A 24,946-nucleotide genomic window follows, 5' to 3' on the forward strand; every position below is an offset into this window, starting at 1 on the left:
CCCATTGGAATGGGCTGTCTGGGGAGGTGGTGGAGTCACCATCACTGGAGGTGTTCAGGAGGAGACTTGATGGGGTGCTTGGTGCCATGGGTTAGTTGTTTAGGTGGGTTGGATTGGTTGATGGGTTGGACACGATGATCTTGAAGGCCTCTTCCAGCCTGGTTTATTCTATTCTATTTACTGTTGCTGCATTGCGAACAGTGTGGGTCTATGAGGGTGCTTGGATTTATTCATGTTTTACTGTCATGCTGCCATGACTTCCTTGCCAGCAGAAGAATACAATTCTGGGGAGGCCAAGTCTGTGCAGGCTCTGAGCAGCTGGGGAAGGTGGAGGTACCATAGCTGTACAGTATGAAGGGATGAGCATACATGCTGCTACCAGTGTGCATTATCACAGCATCAGTCAGGGTTGGAAGGGACCACAAGGATCATCCAGTTCCAACCCCCCTGCCATGGGCAGGGACACCCCACACTACATCAGCCTGGCCAGAGCCTCAGCCAGCCTGGGCTTAAACACCTCCAGGGACAGGGCCCTAACCACCTCCCTGCACAACCCATTCCAGGGCTTCACCACTCTCATGGGGAAGAACTTCCTCCTCACCTCCAGCCTCAATCTCCCCACCTCCAGCTTCATTCCATTCCCCCAAGTCCCATCACTATCTGAGATCCTGAGCAGTCCCTCCCCAGCCTTCCTGGAGCCCCCTTCAGATCCTGGAAGGCCACAATGAGGTCACCTGGGAGCCTTCTCTTCTCCAGACTCAACAGCCCCAACTCCTTCAGTCTGTCCTCACAGGAGAGGTGCTCCAGCCCTCTGCTCACCTTCCTGGCCCTGCTCTGGACACCTTCCAGCACCTCCAGATCCCTCTTGCAATAGGGGCTCCAGCACTGGAGGCAGGACTCCAGGTGGGGTCTCAGCAGAGCTGAGCAGAGGGGGAGAATCACCTCCCTTGCCCTGCTGGCCACACTTCTCCTGCTGCAGCCCAGGATCTGATTGGCTTTGTGGGCTGCAAGTGCACACTGAGAGCTCCTGGTGAGCTTCTCCTCCCCCAGCACCCCCAAGTCTCTCTCCTCAGGGCTGCTTTCCAGCCAGTCCCTGCCCAGCCTGGATTTGTGCCTGGGATTGCCTCCACCCAGCTGCAGGACCCTGCCCTTGGTCTTGTTGAACCTCCTGAGGTTGGCTTGTGCCCACCTTGCTGCTGCTCTTTCTCTGCACTGTCTAGTGTTCTTGCTGTCTCCCCTTGTCCCCCTCAAACACTGAAATAAGGCCTGTAGCAGTCCCAGGAAGCCTGGTTTTCCCATCTACTTTGCAGCTATCCAGTTTCTTTCAGGAGCTTACTCTTACAGATTTGTGGTTTGCACTGTGCAGGAATGGCTGCTGGCCAAGGGAGGTCTGGGGGTGAGGCTGAAATACCTGATTGAGGTTGGCTTAAAGTACTGTGCCTTCTGTCCCAATAGCCTTCCTGGCTGGGTGAATCTCAGCAGTTTGAAGTGATCAGGTTCGTGATCATCTGAAGAACCTGAAAGTGTTCAAGTCCATGGGACCCGACGGGATACACCCACGGGTGCTGAGAGAACTGGCAGAGGAGGTTGCTAAACCCCTCTCTATTATATTTCAAAAGTCCTGGCAGTCTGGTGAAGTCCCCACAGACTGGAAAAGGGGAAACATTGCCCCCATCTTCAAAAAGGGCAAGAAGGAGGAACCAGGGAACTACAGGCCAGTCAGTCTCACCTCTGTGCCTGGAAAGAGCATGGAACAGATCCTCCTGGAGTCACTACTCGCTCAAAAGAATAGTGAAGAGGTGATTGGGAACAGTCAGCATGGCTTTGCCAAGGGCAAATCCTGCCTGACCAACCTGGTGGCCTTCTCTGAGCAGGTGACAAAATTAATAGCTGAGGGGAGAGCAACTGATGTCGTTTACCTGGAGCTGAGCAAAGCCTTCGACACTGTCCCACACCACATCCTGGTCTCCAAACTGGTGACACATGGGTTTGATGGGTGGACCACTAGATGGATAAGGAACTGGCTTGATGGTCGCACCCAAAGAGTGGCTGTCAATGGCTCCATGTCCCAGTGGAGGCCAGGGACAAGTGGAGTCCCTCAGGGATCACTCCTGGGACCTGTCTTATTCAACATCTTTGTGGGTGCCATGGACAGTGGCATTGAGTGCACCCTCAGCAAGTTTGCTGATGACACCAAGCTGTGTGGTGCAGCAGACACGCTGGAGGGAAGGGATCCATCCAGAGGGACCTGGACAGGCTGGAGAGGTGGGCACAAGCCAACCTCAGGAGGTTCAACAAGAGCAAGGGCAGGGTCCTGCAGCTGGGTCGAGGCAATCCCAGGCACAAATTCAGGCTGGGCAGGGACTGGCTGGAGGGTAGCCCTGAGGAGAGAGACTTGGGGGTGCTGATGGACAAAAAGCTCAACATGAGCTCTCAGTGTGCACTTGCAGCCCGCAAAGCCAATCAGATCCTGGGCTGCATCAGGAGAAGTGTGGCCAGCAGGGCAAGGGAGGTGATTCTCCCCCTCTGCTCAGCCCTGCTGAGACCCCACCTGGAGTACTGTGTCCAGTTCTGGAGCCCCTATTACAAGAGGGATGTGGAGGTGCTGGAAGGTGTCCAGAGAAGGGCCAGGAGGATGAGCAGAGGGCTGGAGCACCTCTCCTGTGAGGACAGACTGAAGGAGTTGGGGCTGTTCAGTCTGCAGAAGAGAAGGCTCCGAGGAGACCTCATTGTGGCCTTCCAGTATCTGAAGGGGGCTCCAGGAAGGCTGGGGAAGGACTTCTCAGGATCTCAGGTAGTGATAGGACTAGGGGGAATGGAATGAAGCTGGAGGTGGGGAGATTCAGGCTGGAGGTGAGGAGGAAGTTCTTCCCCAGGAGAGTGGTGAAGCCCTGGAATGGGTTGTCCAGGGAGGTGGTTGGGGCCCCGTCCCTGGGGGTGTTTAAGAGCAGGCTGGCTGAGGCTGTGGCCAGGCTGATGTAGTGTGGGGTGTCCCTGCCCATGGCAGGGGGGTTGGAACTAGCTGATCCTTGTGGTCCCTTCCAACCCTGAATGAAACTATGAAACTATGAAAGCAGCTGTGTCAGGTAGCCTCCTGGTGGGACCTGGATTTAATAGAAGATACTATGCAAAGTTTCCAAGCTGTGACTCCTGCAGCTTTATCACTCTTCCAGGGCAGCACATAACACTCTGGGGAGAATACAGGTGTGCATCTTTGTACCTTGGAAGTAATTGCATGGGTGGGAAGTGGGTAGGAAGCAGGGGGGAGGTGGGGGTAGGAAGCAGGGCGCAGGGGTGGGGGTAGGAAGCCTCCTTGGTTGATATTGCTGTGGTATTCTCCAACCTTGAGTTAGTCTGTAAGTTAATAGTACAGTGCTGTGAACTGTTAGTGACTGTTGGCAGAAAACAAACACCTAAGGAGTCCACTTAGGTGTGCCATCTTCTGTTTTCCTGGTGAGGTTCAAAACTGGTTGGCTGCATTGCATATTTAAAGCATTGAAGACACAAGTGCCTTAGGAAGGCCTTGTTTGTTTCAGAACTACCTGGGGAGAAAGCAATTTGGAGCTGGACCAGGCTTGTTCAACATCTTTGTGGGTGCCATGGACAGTGGCACTGAGTGCACCCTCAGCAGGTTTGCTGATGGCACCAAGCTGTGTGGTGCAGCAGACAGGCTGGAGGGAAGGGATCCATCCAGAGGGAGCTGGACAGGCTGGAGAGGTGGGCACAAGCCAACCTCAGGAGGTTCAACAAGAGCAAGGGCAGGGTCCTGCAGCTGGGTGGAGGCAATCCCAGGCACAAATGCAGGCTGGGCAGGGACTGGCTGTAGAGAGCAATAAGGTCACCCCTGAGTCTCCTCCTCTCCAGGCTAAGGAGCCCCAGCTCCCTCAGTCAACCTCCTTCCTAAACTGAGGGGCCCAGAACTGGACACAGGACTCAAGGTGAGGCCTAACCAGTGCAGTGTCCAGGGGCAGAATGACCTCCCTGCTCCTGCTGGCCACACTCTTCCTGACGCAGGCCAGGATGCCATTGGCCCTCCTGGATGCCTGGGCACACTGCAGGCTCATGTTCAGCCTACCATCAGCCAGCACCCCCAGGTCCCTCTCTGCCTGGCTGCTCTCAGCCACTCTGACCCCAGCCTGTAGCACTGCATGGGGTTGTTGTGGCCAATGTGCAGCACCTGGCACTTGGATGTGTTCAATCTCCTGCCCTTGGCCTCTGCCCATCTGCCCAGCCTGTCCAGGTCCCTCTGCAGAGCCTCTCTACCTTCCAGCAGATCAACTCCTGCCCCCAGCTTGGTGTCATCAGCAAATTTACTGCTGATGGACTGAATGCCCTCATCCAGATCATCAATGAAGATGTTAAAGAGCACAGGGCCCAGCACTGCTCCCTGGGGCACACCACTGGTGCCTGGCTGCCAGCTGGCTGTGGCACCATTCACCACCACTCTCTGGGCTCAGCCTCCAGCCAGTTTCTAACCCAGCTCAGAGTGCTGCTGTCCAAGCCAGGGGCTGACAGCTTGGCCAGCAGTTTGCTGTGTGGGACAGTGTCAAAGGCCTTGCTGAGGTCCAGGCAGACTCCATCCACAGCCTGCCCCACAGCCACCTTTAACTGGTTTTCTGTAAGGCCTGTGAGGCTTTTGTGGTCCTTGTGCATTTCCAGCAGAAAGCCGAGCGGGACGGTGTGTCCTCTGAAACCCTGTTATCTGAGCAGGCAGCAATCAGGAGGAGGCTTCAGCTACAAGTGAATGATCATGTTTGTGTGTGTTGTGGGACTGGAAGTGGAATGAGACATCTAATTTATGAGATGAGGCTAGAAGAGGCAATGAACTGTTTAAAGCTGATGGGCTGCGTCATCAGGTAGTAAAGAGAAATTGCCAAAGTGAACTGACCTGAAAGGGAAATGTAAACCCTGTGTGCACAGCCCTGTGAGGAGAGGCTGAGGGAGCTGGGGTTGCTTAGCCTGGAGAGGAGGAGGCTCAGGGGAGACCTTCTTGCTCTCTCCAACTCCCTGAAGGGAGGTTGTAGACAGGCAGAGGTTGGTCTCTTCTCCCAGGCATCCAGCACCAGAACAAGAGGACACAGTCTCAGGCTGCACCAGGGGAGGTTCAGGCTGGATGTTAGGAAGAAGTTCTTCATAGAAAGAGTGACTGGCCATTGGAATGTGCTGCCCAGGGAGGTGGTGGAGTCACCATCACTTGGAGGTGTTTAGGAAGAGCCTGGATGAGGCATTTGGTGCCATGGTTTAGTTGATTGGATGGTGTTGGGTGATAGGTTGGACTTGATGATCTTGAAGGCCTTTTCCAACCTGGTTAATCCTGCTCGCTCCTGCTCGCTCCTGCTCGCTCCTACTCGCTCCTACTCTCTCCTACTCTCTCCTACTCTCTCCTACTCTCTCCTACTCTCTCCTACTCTCTCCTACTCTCTCCTACTCTCTCCTACTCTCTCCTACTCTCTCCTACTCTCTCCTACTCTCTCCTACTCTCTCCTACTCTCTCCTACTCTCTCCTACTCTCTCCTACTCTCTCCTACTCTCTCCTACTCTCTCCTACTCTCTCCTACTCTCTCCTACTCTCTCCTACTCTCTCCATACCTGGCACTGTGAGACTCTGAATATTCCTCACTACTTCTGCTGCAGCAGGGGCTGTGGGCTTTGCATCCCATTTCACAACATTTGACATGGGTAATCTAAAGAGCTAGATTCTTCCACAAAGTTAGACCTGCATCAGGTCTCTCTGTGCCTAGGAGAGAACTAGCTGCAAAGCTCTTCATGCTTCTTGTGTTTTCTGCTGCCTTAGCTTCCCAAGCCAGTCCTTCATGTCTGGAGAAGAGCAGTGCTGGCTCAAAGGGGTCAGTGTGAATGGGAGGAGGTATACCTTGTCTCCTGTTATTTAACTGTTGGGTGGTTGTCCCTTCACAGCCAGAGTGACAGCACTGAATCTGCTGGGGCAGTTCTGTGCTGTTTATTCTGTCAGCTGGCACTTGTCTCTTTTCTTAGGTTAAGCAAGTGGTTTGTAAATTATAAAGTGGGGTTTGTGTGCTCTTAACAAAAAGTGGCAGAACAGGACACAAACTTAGTATCCTCCCCATCCAAACACCCACTACTGAATGACTTCTTGTCCTCATTCTCTCGTGTCTGACCATTTGAGGATCTCTTCTTGGACGTTTTTAACCTTGCTTACTGTCAGATACAGTAACAGGTGAGCTTTGGAGGTAATGAGAGTTGATTTGCTCAGCCCTGTGCTCTTTAACATCTTCATTTATGATCTGGATGAGGGCATTGAGTCCATCAGCAGTAAATTTGCAGATGACACCAAGCTGGGGGCAGGAGTTGATCTGCTGGAAGGTAGAGAGGCTCTGCAGAGGGACCTGGACAGGCTGGGCAGATGGGCAGAGGCCAAGGGCAGGAGATTGAACACATCCAAGTGCCAGGTGCTGCACATTGGCCACAGCAACCCCATGCAGTGCTACAGGCTGGGGTCAGAGTGGCTGAGAGCAGCCAGGCAGAGAGGGACCTGGGGGTGCTGGTCGATGGTAGGCTGAACATGAGCCTGCAGTGTGCCCAGGCAGCCAGGAGGGCCAATGGCATCCTGGCCTGCATCAGGAAGAGTGTGGCCAGCAGGAGCAGGGAGGTCATTCTGCCCCTGTACACTGCACTGGTTAGGCCACACCTTGAGTCCTGTGTCCAGTTCTGGGCCCCTCAGTTTAGGAAGGAGGTTGACTTGCTGGAAGGTGTCCAGAGAAGGGCAACAAAGTTGGTGAGGGGTTTGGAGCACAGCCCTGTGAGGAGAGGCTGAGGGAGCTGGGGTTGCTTAGCCTGGAGAAGAGGAGGCTCAGGGGTGACCTCATTGCTCTCTACAACTACCTGAAGGGAGGTTGTAGCCAGGCAGAGGTTGGTCTCTTCTCCCAGGCAGCCAGCACCAGAACAAGAGGACACAGTCTCAGGCTGCACCAGGGGAGGTTTAGGCTGGAGCTCAGGAGGAAGTTCTACACAGAGAGAGTGATTGCCCATTGGAATGGGCTGCCTGGGGAGGTGGTGGAGTCACCATCCCTGGAGGTGTTCAGGAAGAGACTTGCTGGGGTGCTTGGTGCCATGGGTTAGTTGTTTAGGTGGTGTTGGATTGGTTGATGGGTTGGACACGATGATCTTGAAGGTCTCTTCCAACCTGTCCTATCCTATCCCATCCCCAACTACACACGGTGCCGCTGTGTGTGGTGCTTCCGTGGCACATCATTCAAAGGAGGCAGAGCTGGCATTACTGTCAAACTCAGTGTGCCCTTCTTTCTCAAAGGCACAGGAAGAGCACCCTTGCTGCAGATATCATTTAGTTTCTTTCAGGCTGCAGAATAAATGACCAAACTCCACAGTTAAGTTCTTGCCTCCTCTCCCCAAAGTGGGCCTAGCAATGGCTGCGTTGTCCGCGCTCTCTGGAGCACTGCATGGACAGCTTCCTTGCCCTGCTGGGACCAGGACAAAACAAATACTTTGAGTCAGTTGGTGAGCCTTCTTGCCTGCTTGTTGACAGCCCAGCAGTGCTGAGTTAGCCTGGGATGCTATGGGATTACCTTGAAACTTCAGCCTGACTTCAGGTGGAACCCGTATCACAGTATCAGTCAGGGTTGGAAGGGACCACAAGGATCAGCTAATTCCAACCCCCCTGCCATGGGCAGGGACACCCCACACTACATCAGCCTGGCCACAGCCTCAGCCAGCCTGACCTCAAACACCTCCAGGGACAGGGCCTCAACCACCTCCCTGGCCAACCCATTCCAGGGCTTCACCACTCTCATGGGGAAGAACTTCCTCCTCACCTCCAGCCTCAATCTCCCCACCTCCAGCTTCATTCCATTCCACCTAGTCCTAGCACTGCCTGAGATCCTGAGCAGTCCCTCCCCAGCCTTCTTGGAGCCCCCTTCAGATCCTGGAAAGCCACAGTGAGGTCACCTGGGAGCCTTCTCTTCTCCAGACTGAACAGCCCCAACTCCTTCAGTCTGTCCTCACAGGAGAGGTGCTCCAGCCCTCTGCTCATCCTCCTGGCCCTTCTCTGCACACCTTCCAGCACCTCCACATCCTGTGTTTGTGGTCAAGGTGTGGTTGGTAGTCTTGAGGTCCACATGGGAATGGAAGCACTGTGCAGTTTGTGACTAGATACAAGGTCTTGATTCACACAACAGCTGCAGCTGGAAGCCTACTGGATTCTGTCTTCCCTCAGTTGTTCTGCTAGAGAATTCCAGCTCTTCTTTTATTGCATGTTTAATTAAAAGTATACAATGAGTTGCTTGTGTTCTGGACTGCTTTATGTCTTTCAGTATTGCTGCAATTAGTGCTGAATGCAGCCAACCAAATTGCTTCAGGTCCAGCCTCCTGGGTATGGTTCGATAGGTCTCTACTTGTGTGTGGGGTAGTTTGTCTATGCAAATGAAAACAGGAGTGCTCCTGTCTCACTTTGTTGCCACTCCTCACTCAGTATGCAGGTTAAACTAACGTGGAGAGGATATTTGGGCCTTGAAGACTATGCTTACAGAAGGGTCAGGAAGAAGTGAACTTTGCAATTGCTTTTCTTCTGAGGTCTTTTGGAACAGTAGAAGATCATAGTATCATAGAATCAGTCAGGGTTGGAAGGCACCACAAGGATCATCTAGTTCCAACCCCCCTGCCATGGGCAGGGACACCCCACACTACATCAGCCTGGCCACAGCCTCAGCCAGCCTGGGCTTAAACACCTCCAGGGACAGGGCCCCAACCACCTCCCTGGACAACCCACTCCAGGGCTTCACCACTCTCATGGGGAAGAACTTCCTCCTCCCCTCCAGCCTCAATCTCCCCACCTCCAGCTTCATTCCATTCCCCCTAGTCCTAGCACTCCCTGAGATCCTGAGCAGTCCCTCCCCAGCCTTCCTGGAGCCCCCTTCAGATCCTGGAAGGCCACAATGAGGTCACCTGGGAGCCTTCTCTTCTCCAGACTGAACAGCCCCAACTCCTTCAGTCTGTCCTCACAGGAGAGGTGCTCCAGCCCTCTGCTCATCCTCCTGGCCCTTCTCTGGACACCTTCCAGCACCTCCAGATTGCTCTTGGAATAGGGGCTCCAGAACTGGAGGCAGGACTCCAGGTGGGGTCTCCCCAGAGCTGAGCAGATGGGGAGAATCACCTCCCTTGCCCTGCTGGCCACACTTCTCCTGCTGCAGCCCAGGAGCTGATTGGCTTTCTGGGCTGCAAGTGCACACTGAGAGCTCCTGGTGAGCTTCTCCTCCCCCAGCACCCCCAAGTCTCTCTCCTCAGGGCTGCTTTCCAGCCAGTCCCTGCCCAGCCTGAATTTGTGCCTGGGATTGCCTCCACCCAGCTGCAGGATCCTGCCCTTGGTCTTGTTGAACCTCCTGAGGTTGGCTTGTGCCCACCTCTCCAGCCTGTCCAGGTCCCTCTGGATGGCCTCCCTTCCCTCCAGCGTGTCTGCTGCACCACACAGCTTGGTGTCATCAGCAAACTTGCTGAGGGTGCACTCAGTGCCACTGTCCATGGCACCCACAAAGATGATGTGGATGGGCTTTCAGGTGAGTCAGCACCAGCAGCAGCACTAATTGGAGGCTTGTGGCTTTTCCTCTTGGCATGTACGTCTGCCATCAGTGAGTCACTGCCCGTCACCGAACAAAAAGGATGCTGCTGGATATCTTGCATCCAGTATGCTGTGACTAGCCAGGTTTAGGTACTTATACATGCACAGAATTATACATAGAATAAACCATGTTGGAAGAGACCTTCAAGATCACCGTGTCCAACCTATCAACCAATCCAACACCACCTAAACAACTAACCCATGGCACCAAGCACCCCAGCAAGTCTCCTCCTGAACACCTCCAGTGATGGTGACTCCACCACCTCCCCAGGCAGCCCATTCCAATGGGCAATCACTCTCTCTGTGTAGAACTTCTTCCTAACCTCCAGCCTAAACCTCCCCTGGCGCAGCCTGAGACTGTGTCCTCTTGTTCTGGTGCTGGCTGCCTGGGAGAAGAGACCAACCTCTGCCTGGCTACAACCTCCCTTCAGGTAGCTGTAGAGAGCAATAAGGTCACCCCTGAGTCTCCTCTTCTGCAGGCTAAGCAACCCCAGCTCCCTCAGCCTCTCCTCACAGGGCTGTGTTCTCTTCTGGTCTCGTCTCTTCTGGTCTCTTCTCGTCTCTTCTGGTCTCTTCTCGTCTCTTCTGGTCTCTTCTCGTCTCTTATGGTCTCTTCTCGTCTCTTATGGTCTGCCATGAAGCCCCTTGTTAGAGTGCCTGAAGCTGAGAAGTGGCCATAGCCTGACACTGGATGTCAAATGCTGTGTTAGATCCACTGCTGACATCTCACTAGGTTTCAGCTAGTGTTGCATGTAGACTGTAGCAGATGCTTGTCCTTCCCCTCTGAAAGCTGGTAATGAATCCATGGGGTTAAGTTGCAGAATGATTTTGTCTCTTCCCTCTGTTTTAGCTGACCTGTGTTATCTGGGGGGAAGTGTTTATCCTTTCTGCTGCTGCATAAATCTCTTGCAAATGCATATCAGGTCACTACATGCTGAGGCTTGCAGCTAGTCTAAGTGTGTGGCTGCCTTCTTAGAGTGGTAATGCTTCCTTAAAGGGAGGCTTGCAGTGGTACTTAAGATTGGTTCTTGTCTGTGATGTTGGATTATAGCATGTGTACTGCTTCAGAGGCTGTAGGAAGATGCTGCTAACCTGCTGTATTTCTAAGATGCTTCATCAGAAGCACAAGCTTTACATACTCAGGGCTGGCCTTAGTGCTCTCTACAACTACCTGAAGGGAGGTTGTAGCCAGGCAGAGGTTGGTCTCTTCTCCCAGGCAGCTAGCACCAGAACAAGAGGACACAGTCTCAGGCTGTGCCAGGGGAGGTTTAGGCTGGCAGTCAGGAAGAAGTTCTACACAGAGAGAGTGATTGCCCATTGGAATGGGCTGCCTGGGGAGGTGGTGGAGTCACCATCCCTGGAGGTGTTCAGGAGGAGACTTGATGGGGTGCTTGGTGCCATGGGTTAGTTGATTAGGTGGTGCTGGGTGATAGGTTGGACTCAATGATCTTGAAGGTCTCTTCCAACCTGGTTTATTCTGTTCTCTATGTGCCCTTCAAGAAGTGCCCAATCAGGAGAAAAATTAACTGGATCACTGAAGTTTGGGGTTTGGGAGTAAAGTTTGAGCTTTGCCAACCTTCCCCTCCACCAACAGGTAGGATCAGAAGTTGTGCCTTTCAGCCTGCAAAAGCCCAGCAGAAGAATCCAGGAGATAGTGTGATGCTGAATAGAATAGATTAGACCAGGTTGGGAGAGACCTTCAAGATCATCGTGTCCAACCCATCAACCAATCCAACCCACCTAAACAGCTTACCCATGGCACCAAGCACCCCAGCAAGTCTCCTCCTGAACACCTCCAGGGATGGTGACTCCACCACCTCCCCAGGCAGCCCATTCCAATGGGCAATCACTCTCTCTGTATAGAACTTCTTCCTAACATCCAGCCTAAACCTCCCCTGGTGCAGCCTGAGACTGTGTCCTCTTGTTCTGGTGCTGGCTGCCTGGGAGATGAGACCAACCTCTGCCTGTCTACAACCTCCCTTCAGGTAATTGTATAGAGCAATAAATTTCACCCCTGAGTCTCCTCTTCTCCAAGCTAAGCAACCCCAGCTCCCTCAGCCTCTCCTCACAGGGCTGTGTTCCAAGCCCCTCCCCAGCTTTGTTGCCCTTCTCTGGACACCTTCCAGCAAGTCAACCTCCTTCCTAAACTGAGGGGCCCAGAACTGGACACAGGACTCAAGGTGTGGCCTAACCAGTGCAGTGTCCAGGGGCAGAATGACCTCCCTGCTCCTGCTGGCCACACTCTTCCTGATGCAGGCCAGGATGCCATTGGCCCTCTTGGCTGCCTGGGCACACTGCAGGCTCATGTTCAGCCTCCCATCAACCAGCACCCCCAGGTCCCTCTCTGCCTGGCTGCTCTCAGCCACTCTGACCCCAGCCTGTAGCACTGCCTGGGGTTGCTGTGGCCAATGTGCAGCACCTGGCACTTGGATGTGTTCAATCTCCTGCCCTTGGATTTCTGTGTATCTGCAGGTGATGTTGAAGCACGTTTTTGGTCTTAAGGCTGTTGTCTCTCAGGGCAAGGATGGCTGAATTGCAAACAGTGGGAAGGCTCTCATAGAGCAGTCCCTAGTGTATCAGCTTCTGTGGTAAAGAGGGGGGAAAATGGGGGCACAGCCTCAATAAATCTGAGGCGTAAAACAAAGGGCTCAGGCCCAAGTGAAGCGCAGGCAGTGTGCTTTGCATGTGAGGTGTAGAAATGCAGGGACTGGCAGGTAGGAAGTGGAATTAATCATCTTAAATATATTGGTGTGCAGTGGGCATCTGCTGTGTCAGGGACATGAAGTGTCAGGGTAGGAATAATGTTAGCCTGCCTCTGGCTGGAGGTGCTGAGCGTGATCTGGCCATGGCAACCAAGTTTAACTGCCAGAATGCACCATCAGCTCCTTGGGACCTTCACTGCCATATGCTTGAAGGAAGACTGGAGCCCTAATTGTGTGTTACTGAACCTTCCATTGTCCTGGTGAGCCTGACATGCTGAAGTCTTAAAGCTGCTGTGCCAGCAGGAGGCTCTGCAAGACTGAGAGGCCTTAGTTCACTAGGGGCCAGATAACATTTATCAGTTCTGTGAAGTTATGGCTAACCTGGGACTGCTCAGGTAGTGCTAGGACTAGGGGGAATGGAATGAAGCTGGAGGTGGGGAGATTGAGGCTGGAGGTGAGGAGGAAGTTCTTCCCCATGAGAGTGGTGAAGCCCTGGAATGGGTTGTGCAGGGAGGTGGTTGGGGCCCTGTCCCTGGAGGTGTTTAAGCCCAGGCTGGCTGAGGCTGTGGCCAGGCTGATGTAGTGTGGGGTGTCCCTGCCCATGGCAGGGGGGTTGGAACTAGATGATCCTTGTGGTCCCTTCCAACCCTGACTGATACTATGATAATTAGACAGAACTGTAATAGGGTACAATCAGTGGGCCTGAAATAATCACAGTACACAGTACATGAGAGGTTGGAAAGGACCTCCAGAGACCATCAGGTCCAACCCCCCTGCCAAAGCAGGATCACCTAGGATAGTCCACAAAGGAATGCAGCCAGGCTTTGAATGTTTCCAGAGAAGGAGACTCCACAGCCTCCCTGGGCAGCCTGTTCCAGTGCTCTGTCACCCTTGCTGTAAGGAAGTTTCTCCTCATGGTGAGCTGGAATCTTCTGTGTTCCAGCTTGGGCCTGTTGTTTCAGTGCTGCACAACAATAAGAAAAGAGCTTGGCCCCCTCCACTTGACACTCACCCCTCAGGGGTTTAGAGACAGGTCCCCTCTCAGTCTTCTCCTTTTAAGACTAAACAGCCCCAGGGTTCTCAGCCTCTCTTCATAGGGGAGGTGCTCAAGCTCCCTCATCATCCTTGTGGCTCTCTGTTGGACTCTCTCCAGCAGGTCTCTGTCTCTCTTTAAGTGGAGAGCCCAAAACTGGAGACAGTATTCCAGATATGGTCACACCAGGGCAGAGCAGAGGGGGAGAAGAACCTCCCTAGAGCTGCTGCACACACTTGTCTTGATGCACCCCAGGATACCATTGGCTCTCTTGGCCACAGGGGCACAGTGTTGTCCCATGGAGAACTTGCTGCCCACCAGCACTCCAAGGTCTTTGTGGAGCTGCTTTCCAGCAGGGCAGCTCCTAACCTGTCCTGGTGCCTGCTGTTATTCCTCCCCAGATGCAGGACCCTGCACTTGTCCTTACTGAACTTCATGAGGTTTGCCTGCAGCCAGCTCTCAGCCTGTCCAGGTCTCACTGGATGGCAGCACAGCCCATGGGGTGTCAGCCACCCCCCAGGTTTGTATCATCAGCAAGCTTGCTGAGGCTACACTCCATCCCCTCATCCAGACTGCTGATAAAGACACTGAACAAAACTGGACCCAGTGCTGATCCCTGGGGAACACCACTAGGCCACAGGCCTCCAAGTTGACTCTGTGCCACTGCTGCCAGCCCTCTGTTGTCAAGCCACTTTTCAATTCACTCCATGGTCCAGCTGACAATGGAAGTATGAAACAAAGATAAAACCCTAGCTGAAAATCTGTGTGAGCTGTTTGCCTTTAGAGAGAAGGCTAGGGTCTGCCCAGTAGAGTCTTTGTGGATGGATGAGTCTGAGTGGCTCTCTTTAGGCAAAGCACTGGTAGCAAAGGGGTTAGAGTAAACTGCTGCAATGAAGAGGAATGCCCTGCCTGGGACTGCACTCTATTCTATAGTTTTCTAAACACAAAAAGTTAAGCTGCTCAGCTCTTCACCATAGTATATAGGCTTCCCTAAACCTCCCTTGCTTCCAGAATAGAATACAATTAACCAGGTTGGAAAAGACCTCCAAGATCATCAAGTCCAACCTATCACACAGCACCATCTGATCAGCTAAACCATGGCAACAAGTGCCTCACCAGGCTCTTCCTAAACACCTCCAGTGATGGTGACTCCACCACCTCCCTGGGCAGCACATTCCCATGGCCAGTCTCTCTTGCTGGGAAGAACTTCTTCCTAACACCCATCCTAAACCTCCCCTGGCACAGCTTGAGACTGTGTCCTCTTGTTCTGGTGCTGGTTGCCTGGGAGAAGAGACCAACCCCCACCTGGCCACAACCTCCCTTCAGGGAGTTGTAGAGAGCAAGAAGGTCTCCCCTGAGCCTCCTCTTCTCCAGGCTAAGCAACCCCAGCTCCCTCAGCCTCTCCTCACAGGGCTGTGTTCCAAGCCCCTCCCCAGCTTTGTTGCCCTTCTCTGGACACCTTCCAGCAGCTCAACCTCCTTCCTAACCTGAGGGGCTCAGAACTGGAGACAGGACTCAAGGTGTGGCCTAACCAGTGCAGTGTCCAGGGGCAGAATGACCTCCCTGCTCCTGCTGGCCACACTCTTCCTGATGCAGGCCAGGATGCCATTGGCCCTCCTGGCTGCCTGGGCACACTGCAGGCTCATGTTCAGCCTACCATCGACCAGCACCCCCAGGTCCCTCTCTGCCTGGCTGCTCTCAGCCACTCTGCCCCCAGCCTGTAGCACTGCCTGGGGTTGCTGTGGCCAATGTGCAGCACCTGGCACTTGGATGTGTTCAATCTCCTGCCCTTGGCCTCTGCCCTTCTGCCCAGCCTCTAGCAAAAGTGAGGGGGGGGCAGATGTGTTCTGATAGATGCTGTGGTGCCCAGTGTCATCCTACTGTAATGAGGGCTTGCTTTGTTTAAAGTAGTATATCTAGTTCCTGCTCCTAGGTGTCAAAGGATCATTGTGTCTGTGTTCACTAGAGTGAGTTGGTTAATCAAGCAGCAGAGAGGCAGCCAAGCCTTCTGCGCTCTCAAGTCGACCTAAGATAATTGAATGAATGCTGCTATGCAAACTGCTTGAGAACAGTGAGGCTAAGAATGCTCTAAGCACTGAGACTGCCCTCTGTATAGATTCATAGTGGGATGTCTGCTTGCTTCATGTACCTCTGCTAGACCTTTGGCATGTTTGCTGTCTCCTTAGGTGGCTGATGGGGAGTGCTGGGCTTTGCTGTCTGTACTGCTGGTCTGTACTGGGGCTTTTTAGCTCAGGGAAGTTATTTGCCCTAACCTCAAAAGGAATGTGATAGCAGCAGTGAAGGTCAGTAGCAAGCACAGGACATAGGAAGTATTTTAAAAGGCTAATTTTAGTTAGTGTGGGTGATCAGATCCTGGGCTGCATTGGGAGAAGTGTGGCCAGCAGGGCAAGGGAGGTGATTCTCCCCCTCTGCTCAGCTCTGGGGAGACCCCACCTGGAGTCCTGCCTCCAGTTCTGGAGCCCCTATTGCAAGAGGGATGTGGAGATGCTGGAAGGTGTCCAGAGCAGGGCCAGGAGGATGAGCAGAGGGCTGGAGCACCTCTCCTGTGAGGACAGACTGAAGGAGTTGGGGCTGTTGAGTCTGGAGAAGAGAAGGCTCCCAGGTGACCTCATTGTGGCCTTCCAGGATCTGAAGGGGGCTCCAGGAAGGCTGGGTAGGGACTGCTCAGGATCTGAGGGAGTGCTAGGACTAGGGGGAATGGAATGAAGCTGGAGGTGGGGAGATTGAGGCTGGAGGTGAGGAGGAAGTTCTTCCCCCTGAGAGTGGTGAAGCCCTGGAATGGGTTGTCCAGGGAGGTGGTTGGGGCCCTGTCCCTGGAGGTGTTTAAGGCCAGGCTGGCTGAGGCTGTGGCCAGGCTGATGTAGTGTGGGGTGTCCCTGCCCATGGCAGGGGGGTTGGAACTAGCTGATCCTTGTGGTCCCTTCCAACCCTGACTGATACTATGACACTTGGTGCCATGGGTTAGTTGTTTATGTGGGTTGGATTGGTTGATGGGTTGGACACGATGATCTTGAAGGTCTCTTCCAACCTGGTCTGGTCTGGTCTGGTCTGGTCTGGTCTATTCTATTCTATTCTATTCTCTTCTATGGTACTCTGATACTCCCACTGTGTTCTTTGCATACAAGTAATGTGTGTGTTTGTTTGTTTGCTTGCAGACTATGAGGAGGCACAGAAACGAAGTGACGATTGAGCTGCGGAAGGTAAGGCTGCTCTCCCCAGGCGGTGCTCTGCCACTAACCCTTGGGTGTCTCAGGTAAATATTTTGCCATAAACTTTGCTTTATGGCCCCAAACTCCCTGGGAAAAGCAGTGAATTGGGGGATTACTAACTGTGGATTCCGATGTTGGTTCTCCTCTCCAGCTGATTGAGCTCAGTGCAGTGTAACAGTAGTGCTTCCCTCGGTGTACTGCTTGGAAATAATCCACATTCAGTTTCTGCCTCAGCTGTTAGGATGTTTGAAGTCTCCAAATGGGAAAGGGGGGAAGAGTTTTAACATTTAGAAAGTGGGGATGATCTTTTAGTTTGCTCTCTTGAAATCACTGCTTCTGTGCTTACAGGGGGAGTTAATTTCAGAGTCATGTTTTGGTTGTGTTGGGTAAATGCCAGTAGAGCAGGGAAGATCCTGAGCCTGAGAGCTGATCCAGCTGAGTGCTTTGCAGGAATACAGCATTTGTTACACTCATCAGCCATGCCTCTGCCAGCAGCCTTTCTGGACACCTGAAAAGCTCACTGCTGAAGGACACTTTCACAAGCTAAACTACTATGTTGCTGTGTGTGCAAAGAGAAGGGGTGAACTTTATCTGCCTTTGTGTTCCTTCACTATGTTTGAGGACTGATAACTAGCCCTTTCTAGTTTTATCTTGTTGAGACAAATGCAGGTCTTTGCTTTCCTTAAACATTTCCTTAAACATTTTCTTTCCTTAAACATGAGGAGGTTCAACAAGACCAAGGGCAGGGTCCTGCAGCTGGGTGGAGGCAATCCCAGGTACAAATCCAGGCTGGGCAGGGACTGGCTGGAAAGCAGCCCTGAGGAGAGAGACTTGGGGGTGCTGGGGGAGGAGAAGCTCACCAGGAGCTCTCAGTGTGCACTTGCAGCCCACAAAGCCAATCAGATCCTGGGCTGCAGCAGGAGAAGTGTGGCCAGCAGGGCAAGGGAGGTGATTCTCCCCCTCTGCTTAGCTCTGGTGAGACCCCACCTGGAGTCCTGCCTCCAGTTCTGGAGCCCCTATTGCAAGAGGGATGTGGAGGTGCTGGAAGGTGTCCAGAGCAGGGCCAGGAGGATGAGCAGAGGGCTGGAGCACCTCTCCTGTGAGGACAGACTGAAGGAGTTGGGGTTGTTCAGTCTGGAGAAGAGAAGGCTCCCAGGTGACCTCATTGTGGCCTTCCAGGATCTGAAGGGGGCTACAGGAAGGCTGGGGAGGGACTGCTCAGGATCTCAGGGAGTGCTAGGACTAGGGGGAATGGAATGAAGCTGGAGGTGGGGAGATTCTAAACTCAAAGAGAAGGATTTGTGAGTAGAAGTTACACTGATAAACCTGAGCCTGACTTTTGGAAGATTTTTACCACCTGTTTGGGTAGGAGCTGCCAAAAATCTAGTGCTAGTATCTTCCTGGGATCCTCCTTCTGTTGGGGAAAAAAAAAAGGACTTTTCTCCCCCCAGATCTTGCAGGAAAATGTCTGTATCTCATTACAGTATGAAAAGTAACTACTCATGAGATTCATCTTAAGGGGGCCTGCAAGAAAGCTGGTGAGGGACTTCTTAAGGTGTCAGGTAATGATAGGACTATAAGGAAGGGGGAATTATTGGAGATGGTTAGATTCAGATTAGATGTTAGGAAGAAGTTCTTCATCATGAGGGTGGTGAGACACTGGCACAGGTTGCCCAGGGAGGTGGTGGAAGCCTCATCCCTGAAGGTTTTTAAGGCCAGGCTGGAGGTGGCTCTGAGCAACCTGCTGTAGTGTGGGGTGTCCCTGCCCATGGCAGGGGCTTTGGAACTAGATGATCCGTGAGGTCCCTTCCAGCCCTAACAATTCTGTGATTTTATGATCCTGAGACTGTAGGAATTAGTGGAAGAAACCTAGTTGGACCCAGTTGACTGAAAAAGAAATAATCTCAGCACTTACATGGGTATGATGTGTCATCTGAGCACTGTTAAATGCTTTCATCATTTCCTAATCAAAGAAACCTGCAGAAGATACCTGAATGTGTAGTGTAGTAGGCCTGTGGCCTCCTCAGTAAAGCTCCTCACCCAGGCAGAGAGGGACCTGGGGGTGCTGGTTGATGGTAGGCTGAACATGAGCCTGCAGTGTGCCCAGGCAGCCAGGAGGGCCAATGGCATTGTGGCCTGCATCAGGAAGAGTGTGGCCAGCAGGAGCAGGGAGGTCATTGTGCCCCTGGACACTGCACTGGTTAGGCCACACCTTGAGTCCTGTGTCCAGTTCTGGGCTCCTCAGTTTAGGAAGGAGGTTGACTTGCTGGAAGGTGTCCAGAGAAGGGCAACAAAGCTGGTGAGGGGCTTGGAGCACAGCCCTGTGAGGAGAGGCTGAGGGAGCTGGGGTTGCTTAGCCTGGAGAGGAGGAGACTCAGGGGAGACCTTATTGCTCTCTACAGCTACCTGAAGGGAGGTTGTAGCCAGGCAGAGGTTGGTCTCTTCTCCCAGGCAGCCAGTACCAGAACAAGAGGACACAGTCTCAGGCTGTGCCAGGGGAGGTTTAGGCTGGAGGTTAGGAAGAAGTTCTACACAGAGAGAGTGTTTGCCCATTGGAATGGGCTGCCTGGGGAGGTGGTGGAGTCACCATCACTGGAGGTGTTCAGGAGGAGACTTGCTGGGGTGCTTGGTGCCATGGGTTAGTTGTTTAGGTGGGTTGGATTGGTTGATGGGTTGGACACGATGATCTTGAAGGTCCCTTCCAACCTGGTTTATTATTATGATTAAAACTCACTCTGTAACTGTGAAATCTGTACTGGGAAGCATCACCCTCAGCATTCAGGCAGCCTATGCCTCCTAGCACAGCTGTATAAGATGGCTTAGCTGGTGCAGCATATCCTCATGCATGTCATTAAAGTGAGACTGCAGGGGAGCATTTCAGGGCATTCTTGGGAGAGAGCTTTGCAGTACAAAGGGAGAATTTCAGGTTTAATTTAATTCCCATAATTGGTTTCTGTAACAGGTCACAATTTCCAGCCTGTTTTATTACAGAGCATGGTGGGAAACAAGTCACACCCTTCAAACAAGGCAGCAGAGTGTTCTGTGTAGAAGGTGTCCTGTATCTGCCAGTGATACATGAGAGAAAATGGGGAAGAAGCAGCAGCCTATGAGCTGCTAGAGAGTTCTCAGTGAAGGTGGTACATGCAGAGATCACTTACAGGTTTAGAGGAGCCTGGGTGCTGGAGGTAGGTCAGATTGTAAATCAACAGTGAAGAGCAGCTGCAGAACTCTTGAAGGCAGGAAGTTGTGTTCCTCTGGAGTGTTTGCTTGAGCAGCTTCCCCTGCAGAGACGAGAAGATAGAGTTGACCAGGTTGGGAAAGACCTCAGAGATCATCAAGTCCAACCTATCACCCAACACCATCTGATCAACTCAACCATGGCACCAAGCACCTCATCCAGTCTTCTCTTAAACATCTCCAGGGATGGTGACTCCACCACCTCCCTGGGCAGCACATCCCAATGGCCAAGCTCTCTCGCTGGGAAGAAGAAGAAGAAATGTGTTGTAATGAGAGGTTCAGCATGCGTCCGAGGGGCAGGCTTGTGGCATCTGAACTGCTGCTAGTGGACAACTGGTTTCTGTGGAAAGCCTGTGGCAGATGTGAGGCCATTGCTTCTGATACAGAATCTGAGACTGTAAATGGAAAGCTTCAGCAGTGGAAAGGATAAGATGGAATAGAATAGAATAGAATAGAATAGAATAGAATAGAATAGAATAGAATAGAATAGAATAGAATAGAATAGAATAGAATAGAATAGAATAGAATTAACCAGGTTGGAAAATACCTTTGAGCTCATCAAGTCCAACCTATCACTCAACACCATCTGATCAATTAAGACCTCATCCAGTCTCCTCTTAAACATCTCCAGTGATGGTGACTCCACCACTTCCCTGGGCAGCACATCCCAATGGCAAATAACTCCTTCTGTGAAGAATTTCTTCCTAACAGCCTAAACCTCCCCTGGCACAGCTTGAGACTGTGTCCTCTTGTTCTGGTGCTGCTTGCCTGGGAGAAGAGACCAACCTCCACCTGGCTACAACCTCCCTTTAGGGAGTTGTGGAGAGCAAGAAGGTCTCCCCTGAGCCTCCTCTTCTCCAGGCTAAGCAACCCCAGCTCCCTCAGCCTCTCCTCACAGGGCTGTGCTCCAGACCCCTCCCCAACTTCGTTGCCCTTCTCTGGACACCTTCCAGCAAGTCAACCTCCTTCTTAAACTGAGGAGCCCAGAACTGGACACAGGACTCAAGGTGTGGCCTAACCAGTGCTGAGCACAGGGCAGAATGACCTCCCTGCTCCTGCTGGCCACACTGCTCCTGATGCAGGCCAGGATGCCATTGCCCAATACCACTGCTTCAGCCTTCCAGCTTTACAGCTGACACTGTGAGCCTGGCAGGAGCGTGCCAAATCCAGGCAGCAGCACATGTTGGCAGGATGTTTGCCATCCAGCCCCCCACACCTCTTGGGAACCAAGGGTTGTCTCCCCTTTGTCTCTGCTACCCAGTTGCTGAGTGTCCCCCCCAGGCTTTTGAAGGAAATGGGCTAGCTGAGAATATTCCTGATCCCATCCAGTCAAAGCCCTGCATAGTCATGAGTTTATCTGTTGAGTCACTGTGTGTATAAATATGGGATGAATGGATCTGATGAAGTTGCTTACATCTCTGCTTTGGAAGAGGGAATAGATCAAAAAATGCACAGCTCTGAGCAGTAGTAAACAGTTTCTGCATGCATTAGTGTGAGATGTTTGTTCTTTGGAGCTTACAGATGTCAAGGTGCATTTGCAACACATTCTCTCTTTCAGAAGTAGAGTATCTCTGTTCACTATCTGCACACCACAGCTTCTCTTCAGAAGGAAACTCCCCCTCTTCTCTTCCCCCCTCTTCTCTCTTCCCCCCCTCTTCTCTCTTCCCCCCCCTCTTCTCTTCCCCCCTCTTCTCTCTTCCCCCCCTCTTCTCTCTTCCCCCCCTCTTCTCTCTTCCCCCCCCTCTTCTCTCTTCCCCCCCTCTTCTCTCTTCCCCCCCTCTTCTCTCTTCCCCCCCTCTTCTCTCTTCCCCCCCTCTTCTCTCTTCCCCCCCTCTTCTCTCTTCCCCCCCTCTTCTCTCTTCCCCCCCTCTTCTCTCTTCCCCCCCTCTTCTCTCTTCCCCCCCTCTTCTCTCTTCCCCCCCTCTTCTCTCTTCCCCCCCTCTTCTCTCTTCCCCCCCTCTTCTCTCTTCCCCCCCTCTTCTCATCTGTTTAGGAATGAGCTAACAAAGCTCTCTGACATAAAAGGGTAGCAGTCAACTGGCAGAATCCTGGCTGAGGCATGGGTTGGCACCATGACCCAGTCAGATGACAGTCCTGATGGTCAGGTGCCCTTTTTCTGATGCCACATTGGCCTTGCTGAATAGGTGGTTTGCATTTCTGGGGAAGGGACCTACTGCCTTTCTGGAAAATAGAATGGAATTAACCAGGTTGGGAAAGACCTCTGAGATCATCAAGTCCAGCCTATCACCCAACACCATCTGATCAACTCAACCATGGCACCAAGTGCCTCATCCAGTCCCCTCTTAAACATCTCCACTGATGGTGACTCCACCACCTCCCTGGGCAGCACATTCCAATGGCAAATTAACTCCTTCTGTGAAGAATTTCTTCGTAACATCCAGCCTAAACTTCCCCAGGCACAGCTTGAGACTGTGTCCTCTTGTTCTGGTGCTGGGTGCCTGGGAGAAGAGACCAACCCCCACCTGGCTACAACCTCCCTTCAGGGAGTTGGAGAGAGCAAGAAGGTCTCCCCTGAGTCTCCTCTTCTCCAGGCTAAGCAACCCCAGCTCCCTCAGCCTCTCCTCACAGGGCTGTGCTCCAGACCCCTCCCCAGCTTTCTTGCCCTTCTCTATGGTCTTGTTCTCTGGCTCTGTTGTTAATCTCTTAGGTTCACTGCTGCACTAAGCAGTAGCCATCTTGCCTTCCAGACAGCTGTCATAACCATGGTAGTTTTGGTGATGGAGAGACTGCCTCAGGATTTAGATGTTGAACTTCTCAGCTCAGTTTCTTGATGAAGTTTGGTTTGGAATGCTTGTTGCTTAATTTCAGCATCACAGAAAGCTGAAGGCTGCTCTCTTAGTTCCAGGGTCCCTGGTGATAATTGGCTAACCCAGCTGATCAGTCTCACTCCAAAGAGGAATGGACAAGCCATGTTTAGGATTCACAAAATGTTAGGGGTTGGAAGAGATTTCCAGAGATCAAATCAGACCCCCCTGCCAAAACAGGATCAGCTAGGGCAGGCCCCACAGGAGCACATCCAGGCAGGCTTTGACTATCTCTAGAGGAGACTCCACCACCTCTCTGGGCAGCCTGTTCCAGTGCTCCATCACCCTCACCACACAGAAGTGTCTCCTCATGTTGAGGTGGAACCTCCTGTGCTGTAGCTTGCACCCTTTGTTCCTTGTCCTCTCACTGGGCACCACCCAAAAGAGACTGGCACCTTCATCTTGACACCCTCCCCTCAGATATTTGTGGGTGCTCCTAAGATCCCCTCTCAGCCTTCCTAAGACTAAACAGCCCCCCTTCTCCCAGTCTTTCTCCATAGGTGAGATGTTTGAGTCCCACAGTCACCCTTGTAGCTCTCCACTGGACACTCTCCAGCAGATCCCAGACGCAGTTTAAGGTCCCATATGTAACTGAAGTCTTTAACTCTGTTGCTGTAAGAGATCCTTTGGTTCTGGGTGCTTGGCTTTCTATGAGGAGGAAGCTTGACTTGAGCTGCTTGTGTGCTTTAGGAAAAGCAGGCTGTGGTAGGTTGAAATTTCCCCCCCTCAATATCAAGGATCAAGGGCTCAGGCTCAGCCAGCATGGATTGAGGAAGGGCAGGTCCTGCCTGACCAACCTGATCTCCTTCTATGCCCAGGTGACTGCCTGGTGGCTGTGGGGCAGGCTGTGGATGTGGTCTGCCTGGACCTCAGCAAGGCCTTTGACACCATCCCCCACAGCAAACTGCTGGCCAAGCTGTCAGCCCCTGGCTTGGACAGCAGCTCTCTGAGCTGGGTTAGGAACTGGCTGGAGGCTGAGCCCAGAGAGTGGTGGTGAATGGTGCCACAGCCAGCTGGCAGCCAGGCACCAGTGGTGTGCCCCAGGGCTCAGTGCTGGGCCCTGTGCTCTTTAACATCTTCATTGATGATCTGAATGAGGACACTGAGTCCATCAGCAGTAAATTTGCTGAGGACACCAAGCTGGGGGCAGGAGTTGATCTGCTGGAGGGTAGAGAGGCTCTGCAGAGGGACCTTGACAGGCTGGGCAGATGGGCAGAGTCCAAGGGCAGGAGATTGAACACATCCAAGTGCCAGGTTCTGCACATTGGCCACAACAACCCCAGGCAGAGCTACAGGCTGGGGTCAGAGTGGCTGAGAGCAGCCAGGCAGAGAGGGACCTGGGGGTGCTGGTTGATGGTAGGCTGAACATGAGCCTGCAGTGTGCCCAGGCAGCCAGGAGGGCCAATGGCATCCTGGCCTGCATCAGGCAGAGTGTGGCCAGCAGGAGCAGGGAGGTCATTCTGCCCCTGGACACTGCACTGGTTAGGCCACACCTTGAGTCCTGTGTCCAGTTCTGGGCTCCTCAGTTTAGGAAGGAGGTTGACTTGCTGGAAGGTGTCCAGAGAAGGGCAACAAAGTTGATGAGGGGTTTGGAGCACAGCCCTGTGAGGAGAGGCTGAGGGAGCTGGGGTTGCTTAGCCTGGAGAAGAGGAGACTCAGGGGTGACTTTATTGCTCTCTACAACTACCTGAAGGGAGGTTGTAGACAGGCAGAGGTTGGTCTCTTCTCCCAGGCAGCCAGCACCAGAACAAGAGGACACAGTCTCAAGCTGTGTCAGGGGAGGTTTAGGCTGGATGTCAGGAAGAAGTTCTACACAGAGAGAGTGATTGCCCATTGGAATGGGCTGCCTGGGGAGGTGGTGGAGTCACCATCCCTGGAGGTGTTCAGGAGGAGACTTGCTGGGGTGCTTGGTGCCATGGGTTAGCTGTTTGGGTGGGTTGGATTGGTTGATGGGTTGGAGATGATGATCTTGAAGGTCTCTTCCAAGCTGGTTTGGTTTATTCCAAATAAAGGTTATTGTAAAGGAGCTGTGCCAGAGCAGCTGAGTTGGGAGCAGATGGAAGCTTGGCCAGGTCAGTGCTATGTTCATTCAAGTAGATGCCCCCCTGCAAAGGACACTGTAACCTCTGCAGCCACAGAAGATCCTGCCCTTCTCTGAGGCCTGCTAATTAACTGGAATCCTAACAACTTCCAGGATCTCTCACAAGCTTTGCTTCTGCCTTCTCTTGGCAAACTCAGCTGCCTCTCAGAGCTCCAACAGGCACTCATGAAAGCTCTAATTGCAAATTGTGTTGATGGGAGGCAGAGCCATG

General features: G+C 52.8%; 1 protein-coding gene across 2 annotated transcripts in view; it reads left to right on the plus strand.

Annotated features, from left to right (window-relative positions):
- Window positions 1–24,946, plus strand: part of KPNA3 (karyopherin subunit alpha 3) — a 63,631-nt gene that overhangs the window by 8,466 nt on the left and 30,219 nt on the right. For both annotated transcript variants that reach the window (XR_010990709.1, XM_068165263.1), the window contains exon 2: window positions 16,519–16,563. Coding sequence is in view for 1 of the 2 variants with exons in the window: in XM_068165263.1 (XP_068021364.1) it covers window positions 16,519–16,563 (45 nt within the window). In the remaining variant the exon portion in view is untranslated. The remainder of the gene's footprint in view (window positions 1–16,518; window positions 16,564–24,946) is intronic.

This window comes from Melanerpes formicivorus, unplaced genomic scaffold (assembly GCF_026170545.1).
Source record: "Melanerpes formicivorus ecotype bairdi unplaced genomic scaffold, bMelFor1.0.p_v2 SCAF_87, whole genome shotgun sequence".
Lineage (NCBI taxonomy): Eukaryota > Metazoa > Chordata > Aves > Piciformes > Picidae > Melanerpes > Melanerpes formicivorus.